This window comes from Cucurbita maxima, unplaced genomic scaffold (genome assembly GCF_002738345.1).
Source record: "Cucurbita maxima cultivar Rimu unplaced genomic scaffold, Cmax_1.0 Cma_Scf00060, whole genome shotgun sequence".
Lineage (NCBI taxonomy): Eukaryota > Viridiplantae > Streptophyta > Magnoliopsida > Cucurbitales > Cucurbitaceae > Cucurbita > Cucurbita maxima.
This window is the reverse complement of record NW_019272076.1, coordinates 18,640-39,509: the sequence shown is the minus strand read 5'-3', so window position 1 is coordinate 39,509 and position 20,870 is coordinate 18,640. Positions and strand designations below refer to the sequence as shown.

General features: G+C 38.2%; 1 protein-coding gene and 1 non-coding gene across 2 annotated transcripts; one reads left to right on the top strand and one right to left on the bottom strand.

Moving 5' to 3' along the window:
* Nucleotides 1–15,628: 15,628 nt before the first annotated feature.
* TRNAK-CUU lies at nt 15,629–15,701 on the bottom strand. The gene has a single exon. It is a non-coding gene; the product is annotated as a tRNA-Lys (tRNA).
* Nucleotides 15,702–18,656: 2,955 nt separating this feature from the next.
* On the top strand, nt 18,657–20,332 carry LOC111471912 (cyclic dof factor 1-like). The gene is made up of 2 exons (XM_023117582.1): nt 18,657–18,776; nt 19,088–20,332. Exons 1-2 carry the CDS (start codon nt 18,657–18,659, stop codon nt 20,330–20,332), a joined length of 1,365 nt encoding a protein of 454 aa, XP_022973350.1.
* The last annotated feature ends 538 nt before the right edge of the window (nt 20,333–20,870 follow it).

The window sequence follows — 20,870 nt, the reverse complement described above, 5'->3', positions numbered from 1 at the left end:
ACAAGCCGACCGGCTTACTTTAATAGAGGAGGAAATGTTGTTCCTCAAAGAAGTCCCTAACACCATTTTCTTCCTGGAAGCACGGGTGACAGAATTGAATGGAAAAGTCGTAGAAATCGACGCAATGGGCAACCGCCTGGATGGATTGCCAATCGCAGAACTGATGTTTCGAGTGACCTCGCTCGAAGAAAGAGTTACTCCTACGAGCAGTCCAAGACCGTCTGGTAGCCTCGATAACTCTGTCGTGCACAAGGAGGGACGTGGTGAAGAGTTTGACGTGCTACAAAATACAATGATGAGTTTTTTCATGGATTAGCTGATGAATTCAGAACAACGATTGATGACATCCAAGAAAAGATGGCCGTCATGAGCACCCGAATTGAGGTGACCATGAAAGTCGTGGAGAACGTCATGGCTAGGCAAACTAATACAGGATCCAACAAACTGAAGTTCCCAGACCCTAGACCTTTCAAAGGGAACCGAGATGCCAAAGAGTTGGNTCGCTTGGCCATAGGCGATGCAAGAACGAATTGGCTTAGCTCACTTGTCGTTGGAAAGTGAGTGCTGCACAATCGCAAGTCTGCTGCCATCAAAAGTGCGATTGTGACAAGTGGTATTAGAGCTTTGTTAGCTCCGTGACATAGCAAAGACAGAAAACATGTCGACGACAAAGTCGACACCCAAATCACAAGCCGACCGGCTTACTTTAATAGAGGAGGAAATGTTGTTCCTCAAAGAAGTCCCTAACACCATTTTCTTCCTGGAAGCACGGGTGACAGAATTGAATGGAAAAGTCGTAGAAATCGACGCAATGGGCAACCGCCTGGATGGATTGCCAATCGCAGAACTGATGTTTCGAGTGACCTCACTCGAAGAAAGAGTTACTCCTACGAGCAGTCCAAGACCGTCTAGTAGCCCCGATAGCTCTGTCGTGCACAAGGAGGGACGTGGCGAAAGTTCGACGTGCTACAAAATACAATGATGAGTTTTTTCATGGATTAGCTGATGAATTCAGAACAACGATCGATGACATCCAAGAAAAGATGGCTGTCATGAGCACCCGAATTGAGGTGACCATGAAAGCCGTGGAGAACGTCATGGCTGGGTAAAACTAATACAGGATCCAACAAACTGAAGTTCCCAGACCCTAGACCTTTCAAAGGGAACCGAGATGCCAAAGAGTTGGAGAACTTCATCTTTGATGTCGAACAGTACTTGACCTTTCAAAGGGAACCGAGATGCCAAAGAGTTGGAGAACTTCATCTTTGATGTCGAACAGTACTTCAAAGCCACAACGGCTTGTACCGACGACATAAAGGTGACAGTAGCCTCGATGTATCTCATAGACAATGTCAAACTTTGGTGGCGTACAAAGGTGCAAGACATCAAGAATGGATTGTGCACCATCGACTCGTGGGAAGACCTCAAGAGAGAGTTGAGGGATCAATTCTTCCTCGAAAATGTAGAACATCTAGCAATGGAAAAACTAATAGCTCTAAAGCAAACTGGAAGCATAAGTGACTATGTCAGACAGTTCTCGACCCTGATGCTAGATATCAGGGGCACATCAGAGAAGGACAAGGTATTCTTCTTTATTAATGGGTTACAACCGTGGGCCAAAACAAAAATACACGATAAAAAGGTCCAAGACCTACCGCAATTGCCAGCGTCGAGAGATTCCTAGACTTTGGGAACGAAGCGGGTTACCAAAGAAGAACAACACAGGCCCCAAACACTGGGGGCAAAACATATAAGCCGCCAGATAGACCAAACGAAAGCCCCAATAGGCCAAATGGAAGTAACGACAGACCAAACAGGTGGACAGATAGACCTCCTCGGAACAACCAAGCAAGGACATCTCGAGGACCTTACCCTCAAAAGAACCACCCGACGACACCTTTACAATGCCTATTGTGTAAAGGTCCCTACAAACTGTCCTACTGTCTTCATTGGGCCTCTCTCAATGCAATCCAAGTGTCCATTCAAGAGAGCAACGACACAGGAGTCTAGACTATGCCAAACAAGAAGAAAGATCAAGATAACCCCCGAATGGGCGCACTCAAATTCTTGTCAGCCCTCCAACGGAAGGTCGACCCAAAGGAGATAATAGAGAAAGGGCTCACGTTCGTAGATGCTACAATAAACTCTCGACCAAGCAAGAGCACCTTGATAGACTTAGGAGCGACCCACAACTTCATTGCCGATCAAGAAGCACGAAGATTGGGACTCACCATAGAAAAGGACCTCGAAAAAATGAAAGTTGTCAACTCCGAGGCCTTGCCTATTGTGGGAGTTTCCAAAAGAGTCCCCTTCAAATTAGGGGCTTGGAGAGGAGAGTTGGACCTTGTCGTTGTTTGCATGGAATACTTCAACGTGGTACTTGGGACAGACTTCCTCCTAGAACACAAAATTATCCCAATGCCACTGGCGAAATGCTTGGTGATCACCGACCGCAACCCCACAGTAATACCTGCAAGCATCAAGCAACCAGGTACTCTTAAAATGATCTCGGTCATACAATTGAAAAGATGACTCGCACGAGAGAAACCTACATTTATGGCAATACCACTGATGGAAGAAGTGACTACTGGTGAAACTATTCCAAGCAAAATCAAGGAGGTACTAGACAGTTACGCTAACATAATGCTAGAGAGCTTACCACAAACATTACCACCCCGTCGAGGCATTGATCACGAAATTGAACTCCTCCCCAAGGTTAAACCCCCAGTGAAGAACGCATATCGGATGGCTCCCCCTGAGCTAGCCGAATTGAGGAAACAACTAGATGAGTTGTTGACGACAGAATTCATCCACCTGGCAAAGGCGCCTTACGGAGCCCCGTACTATTTTAGAAAAAGAAGGAAGGGATGTTGCATCGGTGCATAGATTATAGAGCCTTAAACAAGGTGACAATACGCAACAAATACCCACTACCGATAATATTCGACTTGTTTGACCAACTTCACGGGGCCAAATACTTCACGAAGTTGGACTTACGATCAGGGTACTACCAAGTACGTATCACTGAAGGGGACGAGCCCAAGACGACGTGCGTAACAAGATATGGGGCCTTAAGTTCCTAGTAATACCCTTTGGCTTGACCAACGCCCCAGTACGTTTTGCACGTTAATCAACCAGGTTTTCTACGAATACTTGGATCAGTTCGTCGTAGTATACCTCGACGACATAGTTGTATACAGCACAACCCTAGAGGAACACAAGGTGCACCTGAAACTAGTGTTTGACAAGCTGCGGTAGAATCAGTTGTAAGTCAAGAAAGAAAAATGTGTCTTCGCACAAGCATGTATCAACTTCCTTGGACATGTCATCAGTTGTGGACAGATCGATATGGATAGCGATAAAATAAAAGCTATCCAAGAGTAGAAAATCCCTACTTCCGTATCCGATGTGCAATCCTTCCTAGGATTGGCAAACTACTATAGGCGGTTCGTCGAAGGGTTTTCACGACGAGCCGCCCCATTAATAGAGCTCCTGAAGAAAGACCACCCTTGGTCGTGGTCAAATAAATGTCAAATGGCCTTTGAAGATCGAAATGCAACCATGACAAGGGGTCCTGTCCTTGGGTTAGTAGATGTTACAAAGTCATTTGAAATAGAGACAGATGCTTCCAACTTTGCCCTAGGTGGTGTCCTTATTCAAGAAGGCCACCCCATTGCTTATGAAAGTCGAAAGCTCAATGATGTTGAAATGAGATACACTGTCTCCGAAAAAGAAATGCTGACTATGGTTCATTTCCTACGAGTCTGGAGACAGTATCTCTTGGGATCACAATTCGTAGTGAAGACAGATAACAATGTCATTTGCCACTTCTTCGATCAACCAAAATTGACGGCAAAACAAGCCCGGTGGTAGGATTCGTTGGCTGAATTCAACTTCAAATTTGAACACAAGGCAGGAAAGAGTAATCAAGCAGCCGACGCGCTGAGTCGGAAGGGCGAACATGCGGCCCAGTGCATGTTAGCCCATATTCACTCAAGTAAGATCGATGGATCAATGCGCAACATCATCAAAGAACATTTACATAAAGACCCATCGGCCAAAGCCGTCGTCGAACTAGCTAAAGTTGGGAAGACACGACAGTTTTGGGTCGAGGGAGACCTAATGACTAAAGGAAACAGATTATACGTCCCAAGAATGGGAGACCTGAGGAAGAAGCTCATTCAGGAATGTCACGATACTTTATGGGTCGGACACCCTGGGTGGCAAAGAACATATGCTCTAATAAAAAAGGGGTACTTCTGGCCAAATATGTGGGACGACATCATGCAGTACACCAAGATGTGCCTCATCTGCCAATAAGAGAAAGTCAAGAAAGCCAAAGTCTCGGGACTCTTGGAACTTTTACCTGTGCTAACAAGGCCTTGGGAAAGTGTGTCTCTAGACTTCATACATACCTCCCAAAAGTCGGGGAGTATGACGCCATCTTGGTTATCGTAGACCGGTTCTTGAAATATGCAACGTTCGTCCCCACTCCCAAATTATACTCGGCTGAACTAACAACCCAACTATTTTTCAAGCACGTTGTAAATTTATGGGGTTATTCCATCGAGCATCATCAGTGATAGGGATGGTAGATTCATTGGCACATTCTGGACTGAATTATTCGCCTTCTTGGGAACGACGTTAAACATCTTCTCGAGCTATCATCCTCAAACCGATGGGCAGACGGAACGGTTCAACTACTTGCTCGAAGAATACTTACGTCACTTCGTCGACGCTCGCCAGAAGAACTGGATACAATGGCTAGATGTCACCCAAGTCTGTTTCAATTGTCAAATGAGCTCATCTACGGAAAAGAGTCCCTTCGAAATTGTAAGTGGACGACAACAGGCCTTTCCCCATATTATTGATCATCCTTATGCAGAAAAAAAACCCTCCAGCTCTAAACTTTACAAGAGAATGGAAGTAGACAACAGATATAGCCCTGACATATTTAAAGAAAGCTTCCAAGCATATGAAGAAGTGGGCAGACAAGAAGCGTCGCCCACTCCAATTCCGAGCAGGAGATCAATTCCTCATCAAGTTGAGACCAGAATAGATCAGATTTCGCAACCGAAAGAACCAGAGACTAGTTCGAAAATATGAAGGTCTGATTGAAGTCCTTAAAAAGATTGGGGCTACCTCCTACAGAGTTGCGCTACCCACATGGATGAAAATTCACCCAGTAATTCATGTGAGCAACTTGAAGCCCTATCACCCTAACCCAAACGACGACCAGCGAAATGTAATCACAAGACCGAGCATCGATCTAAAACCAAGAGACAGCAAAGAAATAGAGAAGATCCTAGCTGATAGGGTTAGGAAGATAGGAAGATCTGTACGGACGATTCGTGAATTCCTTGTCAAATGGAAGAATCTCCCTACGAAGGAAACCAGCTGGGAACACGCCGATGATCTGGACTCCGCCGCCACCCACATTGCTAGGTTTGAAAGTAGTCGGTTGACAGGGACGTCAACCAATTAGGTGGGAGAGGATGTCACGGTCATGCTCATCCAAGGCATGTTGCCCATGGCCACATGCCCATTACAAGCCAAACCTTTGTCTTTTCATTTCTAGTATTTTACTTTTGTATTTTTAGAAAGTATGACGTTTCAGAAATATCATGTCTAGATCTGTCATACATGAAATGCTTCATAATGTACTATAGGGGAATACTACTAGTTGTCAACTTCTCCCTACCCAAGGTTATATATTGTGAGTTATTGTTATTTCTCTCTTGCTTGCTTATATAACGTCTCTTTCAAAAATCTCTCTTTCGAAAATCTTTCTCTGCCCTCGTTTTCTAAAACCTTCTCTTAAAATCGAGGCCAGAGGCTCGAGCATACGTTGTTTGGCCGTAGGCGACGCAAGAACGAATTGGCTTAGCTCATTTGTCGTTGAAGAGTGAGTGCCGCACAATCGCAAGTCCGCTGCCATTAAAAGTGCGATTGTGACACCAAACACGCGCACATGAACCTACCAGCCTAGTTTGTGTATGTTCCACCTGGGCCTGACTTGATCGGACTAAACGCATTAATGTGTTGTCGGATGCCACAAAAGAGAAAGACCTGCATATCATGACGGCCTTACTTTGATTTTATTAAGCATTTCGTATGTTATCAACCATAGAAATATCTTTTAATGTAAGACAAGAGCAATAATAAGGTTAAGACAAAATATGTGGACAATGATGGTTGGATTTATACAGTTTAATAATAAAGTAATGAACTGATGAAGTGTAATCAGCAGTCATAATCAAATTATCAATCATTCTTTGGCGTGAAGGATTTGTACATATATTATGTATACATTACAACTTTGCCTCCACTTGATCAATCTACAACTTGGGTTTCGGATTGCTCTCATGGTAAATTGTAATTTTTTAAAATGAGTAATAACTGGTAACTTAGCGTTGATAAATTTTAATCTCAACTTTGAAAATTTTAATTTTATCATTGGATAAATTTTAGTTATGGCTAGAATTGGCGTAATTGAGATTCTTAGTTTTTGCTGCTCTCCAACGAATCAATAATTTACTTTCTAGTTGATGCTTGTGACTATGTATTTGTCATAATACGGTTTTCGACTCGAGTCGCGACTAACTTAAAATTTTTAAAAAAATTTAGTAAAATACAGTAAAAAAATTTTGTGTTTAAAAAAACATAAATATATTTTATTGACCAAAAATAACTTAAGACATTAAAACAGTAGAAACACGGTGTGGTGGTTCTGTATGACAACTATTCCAGATCTGCTTCTTCTTGAACAACTCCATTATATAACCACACAAAATAGAAATGAATAGAAATTAGTACAAAAACTAACTCAGTAAGTAGCCTACTTTTAAGTTCATAATCATGTGTCATGACCCAAGTTCCACGGGTGTCCACACTAATTCCAGCTAGAGTTAGATTCAATAGGTACATAAAGTAAATTTTTTCGAGAATAAAAAATAAGAAGTATTAAAATATAATATACACATAATTTACATTATATCGAAATAGAGTTAAAAAAGTAATCTTAAACGTAGGAATGGACTTAAAAACATTAAAACAAAAAAGATTGGAAGAGTGAGACTTGTCCATGGCACCTACTCTAGAGTAACTTAAAAACATTAAAACAAAAAAGATTGGAAGAGTGAGACTTGTCCATGGCACCTACTCTAGAGTATGTTCTCATCCTCGAGCAGCTTCTTGTACCTAAAAAAACATGAAAAATATGGAGTGAGTATAAAGGCTCAATAAGTAGCCTACTTTTAAGCTCTTAATCGTGCCTTTAGGGTGTACTAGGGTACGATACTCTTTCTTGTCATATCCTTGTTCTTGTCCTTAGAACTTAAGCTCTTAAGTTCTTGTGCTCTGAATTCTTACCTTGATCTGGTTCAAGGACCATTGGTCCTTGATTCTGATCTAAGAACTTTAGGTCTAAAGTTTTAGGTTCTTAGTTTTGAGAACTTAGANTTTTTTTTTTTTTTTTTTTTTTTTTTTTTTTGTGTTTTTTTCTTAGTATTTTGTTTTGTTTCCTAAGACACTCTCTAAGATTTATAGTACCAGTCATGAACCTGACAACCGGTGTTCAAGACTTCATGCATTTCAAGAGACACAATTTTTACCTACGTCTACAGCTTCTTATATTCCAAGCAACGTAGTCTGAATTGTCATCTAGGGTTTCATGTGTTCTCTACAATATAGTTTAAAACCAACACCCAAGGTTTCTTACATTCCAAGTAGTGTAATCTGAAAAATGTACACAAGACTTCTTACATTGTAAGCGACACCATCTGAGAACTTATGCCAAAGGTTTCTTACATTCCAAGTGACATAATTTGAATACCTACGCCCAAGGTCTCATATGTTACAAGTGACTTAGTCTAAAACTTGCTTCCAAGGCTTCTTACGTTCCAAACGATGCAGTCTGAAAAACCTACATTTATGGCTTCTTACGTTCTAAACAATGCTTCTTACGTTCCAAACGATGCAGTCTGAAAAACCTACATTTATGGCTTCTTACGTTCTAAACAATGTAATCTGAGTCATGAACATATTGTACCATGGAATCTTGGTCCTTTATTCTTTAGTGGTATCTAGTATTTTTCTTGTCTTAATGGATATATGACTTTTGTTAGTCTTTTCTTCGGTTCTTGTCCTTTGAGCACTCTCTTAGTTTATTGGGTTCTTAGATTCTTAATTTTTGAAGCATAAGCCATAACATAATTTTTTAAGCCCTACTTAAATCTTTTAAATTGTGAACTCATCACGGTAACATGTATACATCATTCAAAGTAACGTAAGTCATAAAATGTTTTTTAAAAATTCTTGAAAGGTCTTGGAAAAGTTCTTGAAAGGTATTGGGGTCGTTAGGGGTTTTTCTTTTAAGCCTTAACTTATGCCCCAAACTATGTTTGGTTTTTGAAATATCTTTAATGAAACTTAGGGACATTCTCTATAGGGAGGGATAACACATTCATTCACCTAGAGCTTATGTACAACTAATCATGCCCACAATCACACTTTCATATTTAGATTGCTTATCTAGGATTAATTTTATAGCATGCATGCATAATTAAACGAATCTTAAAGGTATTACTGTTAAGAATTACAGATCTCCACAATGGCATGATATTGTCAACTTTGAGTATCAGCACAATGTGGGTCTCACTCCCAATAATCCTCCACAACTACTTCCTAAATTTTCGTGTGACTATTTGTTGTGTGCCTTCTCAGGTAGGATTGCAAAAAGTTTCCAAAAGTTTAAAAAACTCCTAGGGGAACCTAATTCAAGAAGTCTCACTTACTACATGTGTGTATCACGTGCTAGACGAAGGACAGTCGGGGGACGGGGGTCGATGAACGGGTCAGGTTGGTTTGCGAGCACGTGGGTCAAATTGTTAGACGAACACGACTCTCCACAATAGTATGATATTGTCCACTTTGAACACGACTCTCATGGTTTTGCTTTGGGCTTCCCCAAAATGCCTCATACCAATTAAGGTCGTATTCCTCACTTATAAACCTATGATCTTCCACTAAATTAACTAATGTGAGACTCACTCCCAATAATCTTCAACACATATTGGGTCATAGAAGATGGATCGGGTCATGCACAATTTGGGTTAGGTCTCGACTACGCATTCTGTGGGATGGCTGACGCGTTGTTCCAGCCCCCTTGTGACATGTTTCATCTTTTCATTGGTACATGTCTCTCCCGTCGTCGGCTGCCTTGTGTTCACCGTTGATTACTCCTACATACAATTATTTTTTTTTCAAATTCCGGTCAGCGATATGCTTCAACCTATTAACTTTATATTTTATTTCCAATCTGCAAACTTGAAATGACTCGATTACTCCACGAAAAAGCATAGATCTCTATTCCACCTATTAGGATACGATTTCCTTGAATTTTTTAAACACACATAGACCTTAATAATTGAGTTCAAATTTGAGAAAAATAGAGTTTCTGCTATTTGTGGCTAGTTGACTAGCAAGAATCCTTCCCTGATCATCATAACCAAATATTATGACCTAAAAGCACTGGAAACCCTCAGATCTTGAAGCAAAATTAGGAAACAAAAGACCTGGGGACTAACCTTATGTTCTTGCTTGTTTCTTGACAAAATCAGATGATCCAACGACCCGTACTGATTCTCCTTGATCCTTTGAGTAGATTTAGAGAGAAATGTTTGGCCAACTCGTCCTCCAAGTGGGAGCATTTTCTTTGTTATCTTCTTCTTCCTCCTACCACAAAACCCTAACTCTCCCTTCCTCTCTCTTCTTTCCTCCTTTCCTGTTTTTACTTCTTTTCTTTTCTTATTAGGTCAGCCATACCCCTGGAAGTAGCATGTGGGGGCAAGTAATATTTTTCTCTCCAATCAGTTTGACCAAAAAAATTTCGATTTAATGATATTTTTTTTAAAAAAAAATCTAGGTTTCTCGAGGCATCCGGAGCATTTTTCCCTTGTGCATTGATTTGAGATTCACTGTCTAAATCCCTAATAAAACTTCAATACGTGTTAGTTTCGAGGGTTACATAAGCTCAAAGTTAACTCTTGATTTTCAAGTGATATGAGTGTTGTCTCAAGATAAGCTTTTGGTAGCTTTTGATTTTCAAGAATTTAACTCTACACTCCATTAGGATTTTTCAAATAATCAAGAGGATGTCTCAAGATTAGCTTTATGTCAGATTTTGATTACAAGTAATCAATATGCCAGCATAAGGCTAGGATTCGAGTTGGCTTCAGGATCAAGGAAGTTTACAACACACCCATGCTCTAAATTATCATTATACAAGATTTAAGTCCACTACTACAACATGAAGACTATTAGGTACTACTCAAGAAATAAAAACCAAACACAAGAATCGAGAACACAAATTAAGGTAAATGACAAGAACTAAAAACAGTACTAAGAACCTAAGAACCTTAAAACTAACATCATTAGATCATAACCAAAATTAAGAACTAGAATCTAGGGCCAAGATCCTTAGCCAGACATGACCAGAATTCCAGAACAATACTTAAAAGCTTACATTCTCGGAACAAGAACAAAAACCTGACCAGGAAAAAAAAAAAAAAACCTCATTCCTTCAATACTCTCTCAATATCATCTATATGATTTTCACATATTTTAAAGCGATTTTGCATCTCTTCATTGTTGATTAATGATCATGTCTCATAGTGAGGGCGAGTGTTTATAGACGAGTGTCCCGGTCGAATTCCTTTAAAATAGATCTTTCAAGGATAGTACCAGACAGCATGGGTCGATTTTGCACCCCAACTCATGTGTTAGAGGTTGAATTATGCACCCACTATCCATGAGTCCATAAATGACATGGTCACAAGAGGATCAATGTATAAGGATCGGGCTGACTCAATGACTCAAAAAAGATGGGTAAATTTTTTGCAAAATAAAACAAACAGTATTTAAAGCATAATATTCATTAAAACTAAATAGTGTTCATACATGAGTAATTAAAACACGACACAACAGTTAAAACATAAAATAAGGAACGACACAAAACATTTTAAACAAAAAGGGTTGAAGAACGATGGGTGAGGCTTGTCTATAGCACCTGCTCGAGAGTCCACTCCCGACGTCAACCAGCTCCTTATTACCTGAAAAAAATAGAAAATAAGGAGTGGGTAAAAAGACTCAGTAAGTAGCCTACCTATAAGCTCTTAATCGTATCCTTGATATACTAAAGTACCACACTCTTTCTTATTTCGTTCCGATTTTTTATTGTAAGTATTTAGGCCCCCTAGTTATGCTCTTGACTTAGGGTTCTTATCATGATCTATCCTGAGGGCCTTGGTCCTAGGATTTTGAAACCTTGGTTATCTTTTAAGGGTCATAGTACTACGGTTCTTGATTCTTGGTTTTTATCCTTAGAACTTGAATCTTGATCCATATTCTAGTCCTTGATCTTCATCTTGTTCTTGTACATTCGAGGTTCTTGTTATGTTCTTGATTCGTTCTCCAAGACACAACCCCTAGGATTTACGATACTAGTCATGAACTTGACAACTTGTGTCCAAGACTTCATGCGTTCCAAGTGACACAGTCTTAATCTACGTCCAAGGCTTCATGTGTTTCAAGTGACGTAATCTGAACCCGCATTTTAGGGCTTGCCCTTCGATAAGGTTTGAAAACCTATGTCAAAGGCTTCATGCGTTCCAAGCGGCATAGTCTAAAAACCTACATCCAAGGCATCTTATGTTCCATGCGATGTAGTTTAATCCTGCATCCAGGGCTTGCCCTGTGATACAGTCTAAATACCTATGCCTAAACCTTCATGCATTCCAAACGGCATAGTCTGAATACCTCGCTCAAGGCTTCATGCGTTCCAAGTAGCATAGCCTGAGTCATGAACATGTTGTACCGTGGGAGTCTTAGGAGGTTCTTGATTCATAGCTAAGGTAACTTACTCTCTTCTAATTCTATCGTGGACCTAGATTACTCCCCATGATAGACCATAAAGATCATGTGATCGGTGCATACATGAACATGGCATCTTGCAAATCTTTGGGTAACCATAACATGGTGTAGGACATCTCATCTAAGTCGAAAAAACAAGAGGCAAAAAATGACATCTTGCAATGAAAACATGGTGAAGGACATCCCACCTCGAACAGGGAAACATGGGCCTCTAAAAGCACCGCGTGATGGAAGGTCATGGGTCACAATTAGACATGATTAAAGTATTGCCTAGCATTTCTTGAGTTTGTGAGTCTAAGGACCTTGATCCCTAATCCTTGAGTGGTACTTAGCATTCTTCTTACTTTGGTAGTTATGGTGCATATGTGGTATTGTTCTTGGTTCTTAATCTTTTAAGTTTCTAAGGTTCATAATTCCTTGAAGGTAACGTACATTCATAAACTTATGGGCCCATCACAATAACAAGCTTAAGTTATTCTAGAAGGTCATAGAGTCATGATGAATTAAACTTATGGGCCCATCACAATAACAAGCTTAAGTTATTCTAGAAGGTCATAGAGTCATGATGAATTCAGTAGAGGATTCTAGAAGAGTCTTGAGGTGTTTCTATGGTCCTAACTTGGTTTAAGTTTCATACTTACTCTACTCAACTTGAAATCTCAAACATATCTTCATGTCCGGAAGAATAGACCTTATAGAAAGTAATAGGTTATTTGAAGCACGTATAGACCTTGAAATATCATAAGTAGTCATAGAGGCATTTTGGTAATCTCAAATTTTTCTAGATAAATCTACAACTAAAAATTCTTCATTCCTTGTCAGCCATTTTTCTGATCTTAATTAACTTGAAATTCCTTCTAGATAAGGAATTAAAAAACCGAAGAATTTTTTTAAAAAAAAAATGACATTTTCATCCCTTACTTTTTTTTCATCCTTCTCCAAAAGTCTTAAATGCTTAAAATTAATTCTTATGGTATATAAATGACTTGCTTAAGATAGTTGTCCATGCTTAAATCCCTTAATTTCTTTCTTTGGATCTTTTAGTCTGACATGGGTGACTTATTTTTGTTAGAGCTAATTTTCTTCATTTTTGGGGTGTTACACAATGCCTCAATAGACCCTGAATAGATAGATGTTTGGGATATTCCAATGTTATGAATGACACATGAGTTTGTCCTCGATGACATGATCGGGTGAGCTTTGATTGCTGACGACACTCCCTGACTTAGGATGGTGTCAAGACACATAGGCCATGTTAATTGAGAACCAAGATGATGTTGGATGTGACGTTGCACACAAGAGACCTTGGCCCCGAGTAAAGGCAAGGTTGAGTCGAATAACTTGGTCTAGTATAGAGGCAAGTTAGTTGTGTCGTAGATGATTGAACGTGCACACGTAGGTAATGTGTGTGGTTGAACAAGCTTGGATTTTGTTCAAGTGATGTTCTATTGGCGAAAACAAATCTTACCTAAGGTTCGACAAAGTCACAAAGTCGATTGAAAAATAAATATGGGGCTTGAGATTCCCTTAAGATTGCTCGTGAGAGTATCAAGATCATGGTGCCACGCGGTTGAAAAAGTAGGATCGTGACACTAAACATAGGAGACCTCAATTGATCTGACTCGTAACCCATTAGATGTAATTTATTCCATGTTTTTAGTTTAGATCATAAATATTCTTAAAATTTGTAATTATCACAAATATTTTCATTAATATTTTTTAACAATACTATTAATCTTTTATAAAAAACAAAAAAAATGTTTTTAAAATATTCTTAAGGTTAATTTTGGGTGAAATTATTATTACTTTGTTTCATATATATAACCATTAAACTTTTTAAAGTTTAAAAGTGTTACAATAATATGCATAAATTTTAAAAAGTTTCATCAATGCAATTTTTTTAAAAATTTAAAAATATTAATATCATGTTTAAAGTGTCCATAAAATTTTAAGAATAGCATTAACACCGGTAACTAAAACTCTTCTATCTACGTCTTATAGATCACCTCCAAACTTTTCTTGAAATTTAAGAGTACTAATGCTAATGCTAGTTTTGAAAGTTCACGAGTACTTTTTAAACATGGTACTGATAGTTCTTTTCCTATACTGATGGCAAAGGTACTTTTGAACTTTTCAAAAAGTTTTAAGAGTCAATAGAATTTTTGAAAAATCAACACTCTTTAAAGTTAAAAGAGTATTTTTTAAATCACCGTGAAAGTTGAAAGGTATATTTAACACAACTTAATAACCTTTTCATGACAATAAGGATTCCAAATTGCCAAAGGCAAATATAATCATAACTCCACCTTCAATGGTTTTTTAGGAAGGAACTACACTTGAATCAAAAAAAATTAATACCTCTGTATATATTAACGGTTGACGACGATGAACATATTTTATTTTATTTTTAAGTTTAAAGTTTTTTTTAATGGAGGTACTTTCAAACTTTTGAAAATATGGAAAGTTCACCTGTATTTTTATTCTTATTTTTTTTTAATTTAGTTTTTAATATTTTAAAATTATGAAATTTATCTTTAATAGACTTCATCCATATCGAACTTCAACTACGTCCCAAGTGCCTTCTACAAACTCTTTCAAAGTCGAGATGTGAACTTCGGATCTTGGTTTGACACTATTGAAACTGGTATTTCGTAGAGTCGAACTGTCTTTTCCATTCATAATTGGACCTACTTCTCTATTGATATGTTGTCATGCCAGACGAAATGGGCCGACTTAGTTAATCTGTCGATGATGACCCATATAATAATGAACCTTTTCTTTGTCTTTAGTAACTCCAATATAGTCCATAGTGACATCTCCACACTTCCGTTGGGGCACATTTAGGGATTGCAATAGTCTTAAAGGTCCATGTCTTGGTGCCTTAATCTTCTGGCAAGTCAAGCATGACTTACATATTCTATAATGACCCCTCCCTTTCCCAATTAAAGTCCCGATACATTTTGATCCTTTATAAGTTGATGGTTTAGGGTGAGTCATGGGCCTTAGTCAATAATTCCTTTCAAACTTCTTTATTACAAGGTTTTAGAGCATCAAACCAACAAAATCCACCATAGAGCCAATGATATGATGAGTGCATCCCGACTTATATACCGAAAGCATAATGACCTAGATGGATCAAAGAGAGGAAATGGAAGCTAAGCGCACCTAGAATCTCGAGAAAACTCTGATGGTTGAGTTACAATCTTGGGATAGAAGTGAGATTGGTAAATGGACGAGCTTGAGAGGACTTGATTGACTCAAGCTATGCAATTGGCTAATTCGAGGTCAAGAATAGAACACATATTTTTAAGAAATATTAAATATTAAATAAGAGAAGATTCGATGAGATTATACTAGTAGGTGTTAGAATTAGATTAGATTTGGTTATTAAGTTTTCTATAAAGAAGATGATGAAGCTCACTCGACCATGTTTATCACTACCGAACCTTATCTCCGTCCATTCCTAACAGTAGGTTGCATATTGAACATTTTTATACTTGTTCTTATCTTATACTTGCATCAGCAGAGAGGACTATTAGATCTATCGCTAAAAGAAAAAAAAATTCTTCAAACCAAACCACTTTGGTTTGAGGAATAATACTATATATATTAAATTTGAGACAAAATGAAACATAGAAAATGAGGAATAATACTATATATATTAAATTTGAGACAAAATGAAACATAGAAAATGAAGCGCCCACCGTGGGGCTCGAACCCACGACCACAAGGTTAAGAGCCTTGCGCTCTACCAACTGAGCTAGACGGGCTTATTTGCTAAATTTATCTTTTATTTTATATATAAACTATTTTAACCACGTTAGCAGTATTTGTGTCGAATGTCATTTTTATTATTTTTTTCTTTTCTAACCATTTATAGTTCAATATTTCTATCACGGGTAGATTTAGATATTGCTTTACTAATATATATTAGATATCACATACACGTTTCACAATATGAATTGAGGAAGAAAAATATAAATTCGGTCTCAAAATCTTAACCTTATATGTATGCCGAATAAGAAGGGAAAAAAATTAAGAATAAAAGAGGCTCTCCTAGCCGAATAAGAGCCCAGGACACACGGGACAAAAAGTACTAGGGACTTATCTTAGTTTCTTGAATCATGAGCCATGACATATAGTCAACCTGGTAGCTATCCCTAACACATGGCCTAGATTACTCCCCAAGAAAATCGAGAGGATCACATCAGTGCAAAACATGGATATGACATCCTACGAGAAACATGACTAGGGCATCCTCTAATATGGAGTAGGACATCTCATATAGGTGAGGAAAAACATGATGCCTGAATATGACATCTTGCTAAGAAAAACATGGTGCACGACATCCCACCTAGAACAAGAAAATACAAGCCTCGAGAAGCACTGCGTGGTGGAAAGTCATGGGTCACCCTTGAACGTGATTAGAGTATTACCTAGCATTCTTTAAAGTCATGATAAATTTAGGGCATGAAATGTGTAATGTTCTTGTCTTGTTCATATCCTTAGGCTAGCAAATCTTTGCATAATCTCATGGGCTAACCCTAAGGTAATGCGTACTAGTAACCCACCCCATCTTCACGACAGGTTTAGAATTCATGGCCCTAAAGTATACATGTCTTATTCATGTAACAAGTCATCCTCGTGAGCTCAAGTCAGTCGTGACACCATATTTATTATAACTCTTGAGTTTGGAATTTTCATGAATTCTTTTAAGTTGGTCATCCGGGGTATTTTTCTATATTTACTACTTGAGTCTTTGGTCATACCACATATGTCTTTGTTGGAATTTATGTTCTAAACCCTCTAATTAATTATTTAATTTTAAATAATAATAATTATTATTTTATTTACCATTTAATATTATCCTTAATATGAAAATTCAAGGTTATTAAGTATGTGTTTGACATACAAGAGAATCCTCGTATTTAAGTAATAACCTAAGGAGTGTACAGTATATGGATAAAGTTTGGTGTCTTATCTTGATAACTATTGATACGACCCACTTTGTAATTATCACAAATGATTTGATCCAAATCGTTCATGTAGAGACATGTAAGTGGGGGTAGTTTGTATAAAATTGATCAAGAAATATTTAATTTCTCCTTATAAATCCGTTAATTGAATTGCAAAAATCATTTAAGTATGAAAGATATGAATACTAATTTTGGGCAGAGAGAAAATATTGTCCATTTTTCTTTCGGATATTATTTTGAAAAAATATTGTGAAGCGGGGAGAGAAAATGCTTTAAAAAATTGTTTTGAATTAAGGTCCAAAAATGGTAAGAATTTGGGAAATGCCTATTTTAAATGAGATTATATTTTTCCATATTTGATGAAATTAATTTTGAATTTCTGAAAAATCGTTTGAAATTCATATGCATCTGCTTCCTAGGAGATTGAACTGTCTTGCTAAAAAAAACAAAAAAACAAGAAGGCAAATGGTTAGTTATTTTCGTTTTGTTCAACCTTCATTGGACTGTTTTTACTATGATTTTCATATTAAGCTTAATATCACTTTAATTTGGACCAATTAGTGAAATTTTTAGGGACTTAGAGCGGCAAGTGAGTGGAAAATAAGAGCTGGCAAGGCATACACAACCATGTAAGTAGCCATTTGAATTCTTTTGAGTAGTACTTACAAGAATCATTGGGATTTGCTAGCATGCAAATCTGATGGATCACATATAGCTGGATAATGGATGTTTAGGGCATGAGATGAAGTTGAAATGTTGTATTCTATAATTGATGTCTACGAACGTCTGAAGTGTCCATAGAATGAGATTTCACAATTGTATGTTCTCATTTTGCGATTGAGAATGACATTTGTATTCTAGATAATTGATTGAGTTCTCTCTATTTTAGCATACCAAAATGTATTGAGAATGATGACTATATTTTAGGCCATTAATTGAATTATCTCCCTGTGTTGAGCATGCATTAGTGTAATGAGAAGAATAGAACTCTAGAATAGTAAGTGGCGATCAAAGGTCAAGACCCTAGTGCTCCCAAAACCACATTAATCCCATAAGCTAGTATAGTAAGTGGCGATCAAAGGTCAAGACCCTAGTGCTCCCAAAACCACATTAATCCCATAAGCTAGTTTAAAGAGTCATAGAGATTAGAGTTTAAGTTTTAATCTACCTAGATGACCTAAAAACCTAGTTAATCTCTAAGACACCTGAGAAAGATTAAGAAAACTTGTTAGGCCTACTAGCAACGTGAACAGTATCACTAGAGCTTTCACCTCCTATTTTGTCTAGTACATTATTAAGTGACCCAAGTGTTGTATACTTCATTATATATCTTACATTTGTCAATATATATATATATATTCATTGTTACATTGTTTTTTTTAAAAAAAAATAAAATTTGGGTAAGATTATAGAAAGGGGAAAAAAAAGCATCCAAAGGAATCTTAAATATAAAAGGTAAGAAAGAAAAGAAAGTGTTGAAAACGCTTTATTTAGTAACATAATAATAATAAATACATAAAAGGGTAACAGAAAAATTGGTGTTATTGATATATCCATTGAATTGAGAACAAATTGCCTTGTAAGTTTATTAATATTATCACATAGCAAAGGAAGGGAAGGAAATTTAGGTCAGCGTTGTTGATTATTTGTGTGGGTTAATACGTTGTTTGTGCTTTTAGGCTCTTAGAGAAGAGCGCTTGAAAAAGGGTTATCCCTTCTGAGCCTCTCCATTTCAAACGCCCCCATATCATGACTTCCGCTACTCACGATCTCCTCTCCGCCCCACATTTCAAGGATCTCGCCATTAAACTCTTCGGCCGCACCATCCCTTTGCCGGAATCCAACATTTCCGCCGCCCTGCAAAATCTGGTATCTATTTTCTTTCTATCTTCTCCGTTTTCTATTTTCCTTCCCTCTCTTCTTTCCTTCTGCCTTTAATCTCACTGTTTACTTATTGTTTCTGTGGGACATTCGAAATATTGAAAATGCTGATTGCACTCTCCTGTTCATATTCTTCATCTTCTTCTTCCCCATTTGGGGCCCTATTGAATCTGAACGTGATTTTGTTTCGATTTCTCCATTTTGTGTTGTACCTGCCTTCATTTGTTCATTTCTCCCTGTTTACTTTCCTTGTCATTCATAAATTTAAGTCTTCCCTTATTTGGAAACATTGTATTCAGGATGGTTGCAACCATTTGAAAGAAGGTGAGCAGTGTGTGTCGGGTGCAGAAGAGTCGAGGTCGAGCGTTTTAGTAGGCGATGATGAAGAAAAGCAAGCGTCCAAGGAGGATGAAGAATTGGAGGTGCATTTGAAAGAGGAGCAGGGAGATGGTAATGAAGAAAGAGTTTTGAAGAAGCCGGACAAAATCATTCCTTGTCCTAGATGTAACAGTTTAGAAACTAAGTTCTGTTACTTCAACAACTACAATGTCAATCAACCTAGGCATTTCTGCAAGAACTGCCAAAGATATTGGACTGCTGGTGGCACCATGAGAAACGTTCCTATCGGTGCAGGACGACGAAGGAACAAGCAATTGGCATCTCAATACCGACACATAATAGTATCATCCTCCGAGGGACTTGCGACGTCTCGGTTCGAAGCATCGGATTCAACGAATCACCATCAATTCATATCAGGCCTTGAGTCTCCTGCTTTCAGGCCTTCCAATGCCAGTGCCACTCTTCTAAAGTTTGGACCTGAAGCACCACTTTGTGAATCCATGGAGACCGTGCTCACTCTTGAAGACCAGAAGAGGTCCATTGAGATTGGCTCTGCATATAGCAGAGACAGTCCTGATGAACCATCCTCCTGTGGATCCTCCATGACAACGAATGAATTCCCTAAAACTGTCGTCGAGAGGGAAGCAGCCAGATTGTCGGGTTCAAGTAATGAGAACACTTCACCCAACATGGTTCGTTGTTACCCCGTTCCACAATTGGTTTTTCCATTGAATCAGGGTGGGAACGGTGTAGTTTCATCAGCAATGGCTAAAGGTTCAGATAGCACGAGTGTATCCAATCCAGTTCAATGGCTGCCTACGACAATGCTGGCAGTTCCAGGTTATTGCACGCCTAGCCTTCCGTTACAATTTGTGCCAGCATCATATTGGGGCTGCACGCCTGTATGGACCGCAGCTGGTGTCCGTGCATCTCAAACATCCGCAGCTACCATCGGCAGCTGTGCCATGAGTTCGTCACCGACACTGGGAAAGCATTCGAGAGATGCAAGTAGCTTGACAGAGGAAGAGGAATCAGAGAAATGCGTGGTGGTACCAAAGACAGTACGGGTTGATAAGGTGAGCGAAGGGTCGAGGAGTCCCATATGGACGACATTTGAAACTACAGAAAGTAATGCAGATGGCAAAGAGCATTACAGGGAGGCTCCTCATCTCTTGGAAGCACAAACTGGAAGCTCTTACTTGTAGATTTTCCTTCAGACCACATAAAGTGTAATTCTTTTTTAAAGCTGTTCATATATCTCTGAAAGCTTTGCCAGAAATTTGGTACATATTATGATGTTTTTGGGTCACACAGTTGAGAGAATTAATCTTCCATTGTTCCATTGCCTCTGCCATCATCTGAGAACAGTAATTCTAGTTTGGTGCTTCCAGTGTTGTAACTTTATTCAATTTGGTTTATAATTATGGATATTAATATTGAGCTTGAACCCAGCAAATTGGAAGGTATTATTATTATTTTTTATCCTATGTCTTTAACAAGCTTACAAAAGTATTTGCTCTTCTTTTTTTTCTTTTTCTTTTTTTTTGTCTTTTCTTTATATTTATATATGAAAGTAAAGGGAAGAATAAAATTTAAAAAGTGATCTATAGAAAGGAAATAATGGAGAGATAGGGATTATGAAAAAGGGGAAAAAAGGGAGTAAAAGAGATAAAAAGAGAGAAAAGAGGAGGGGATAAACTTTTTATTGATAGATTTAAAGAAAGAAATGCACAAATAACACAC

What these genes read in the sequence shown, in the direction of transcription:
- LOC111471912 (XM_023117582.1), top strand. Translation starts at nt 18,657, where the DNA reads ATGACTTCCGCTACTCACGATCTCCTCTCCGCCCCACATTTCAAGGAT. An exon ending in CCGCCGCCCTGCAAAATCTG is followed by an intron (nt 18,777 to 19,087) that starts GTATCTATTTTC and finishes CATTGTATTCAG; the next exon opens with GATGGTTGCAACCATTTGAA.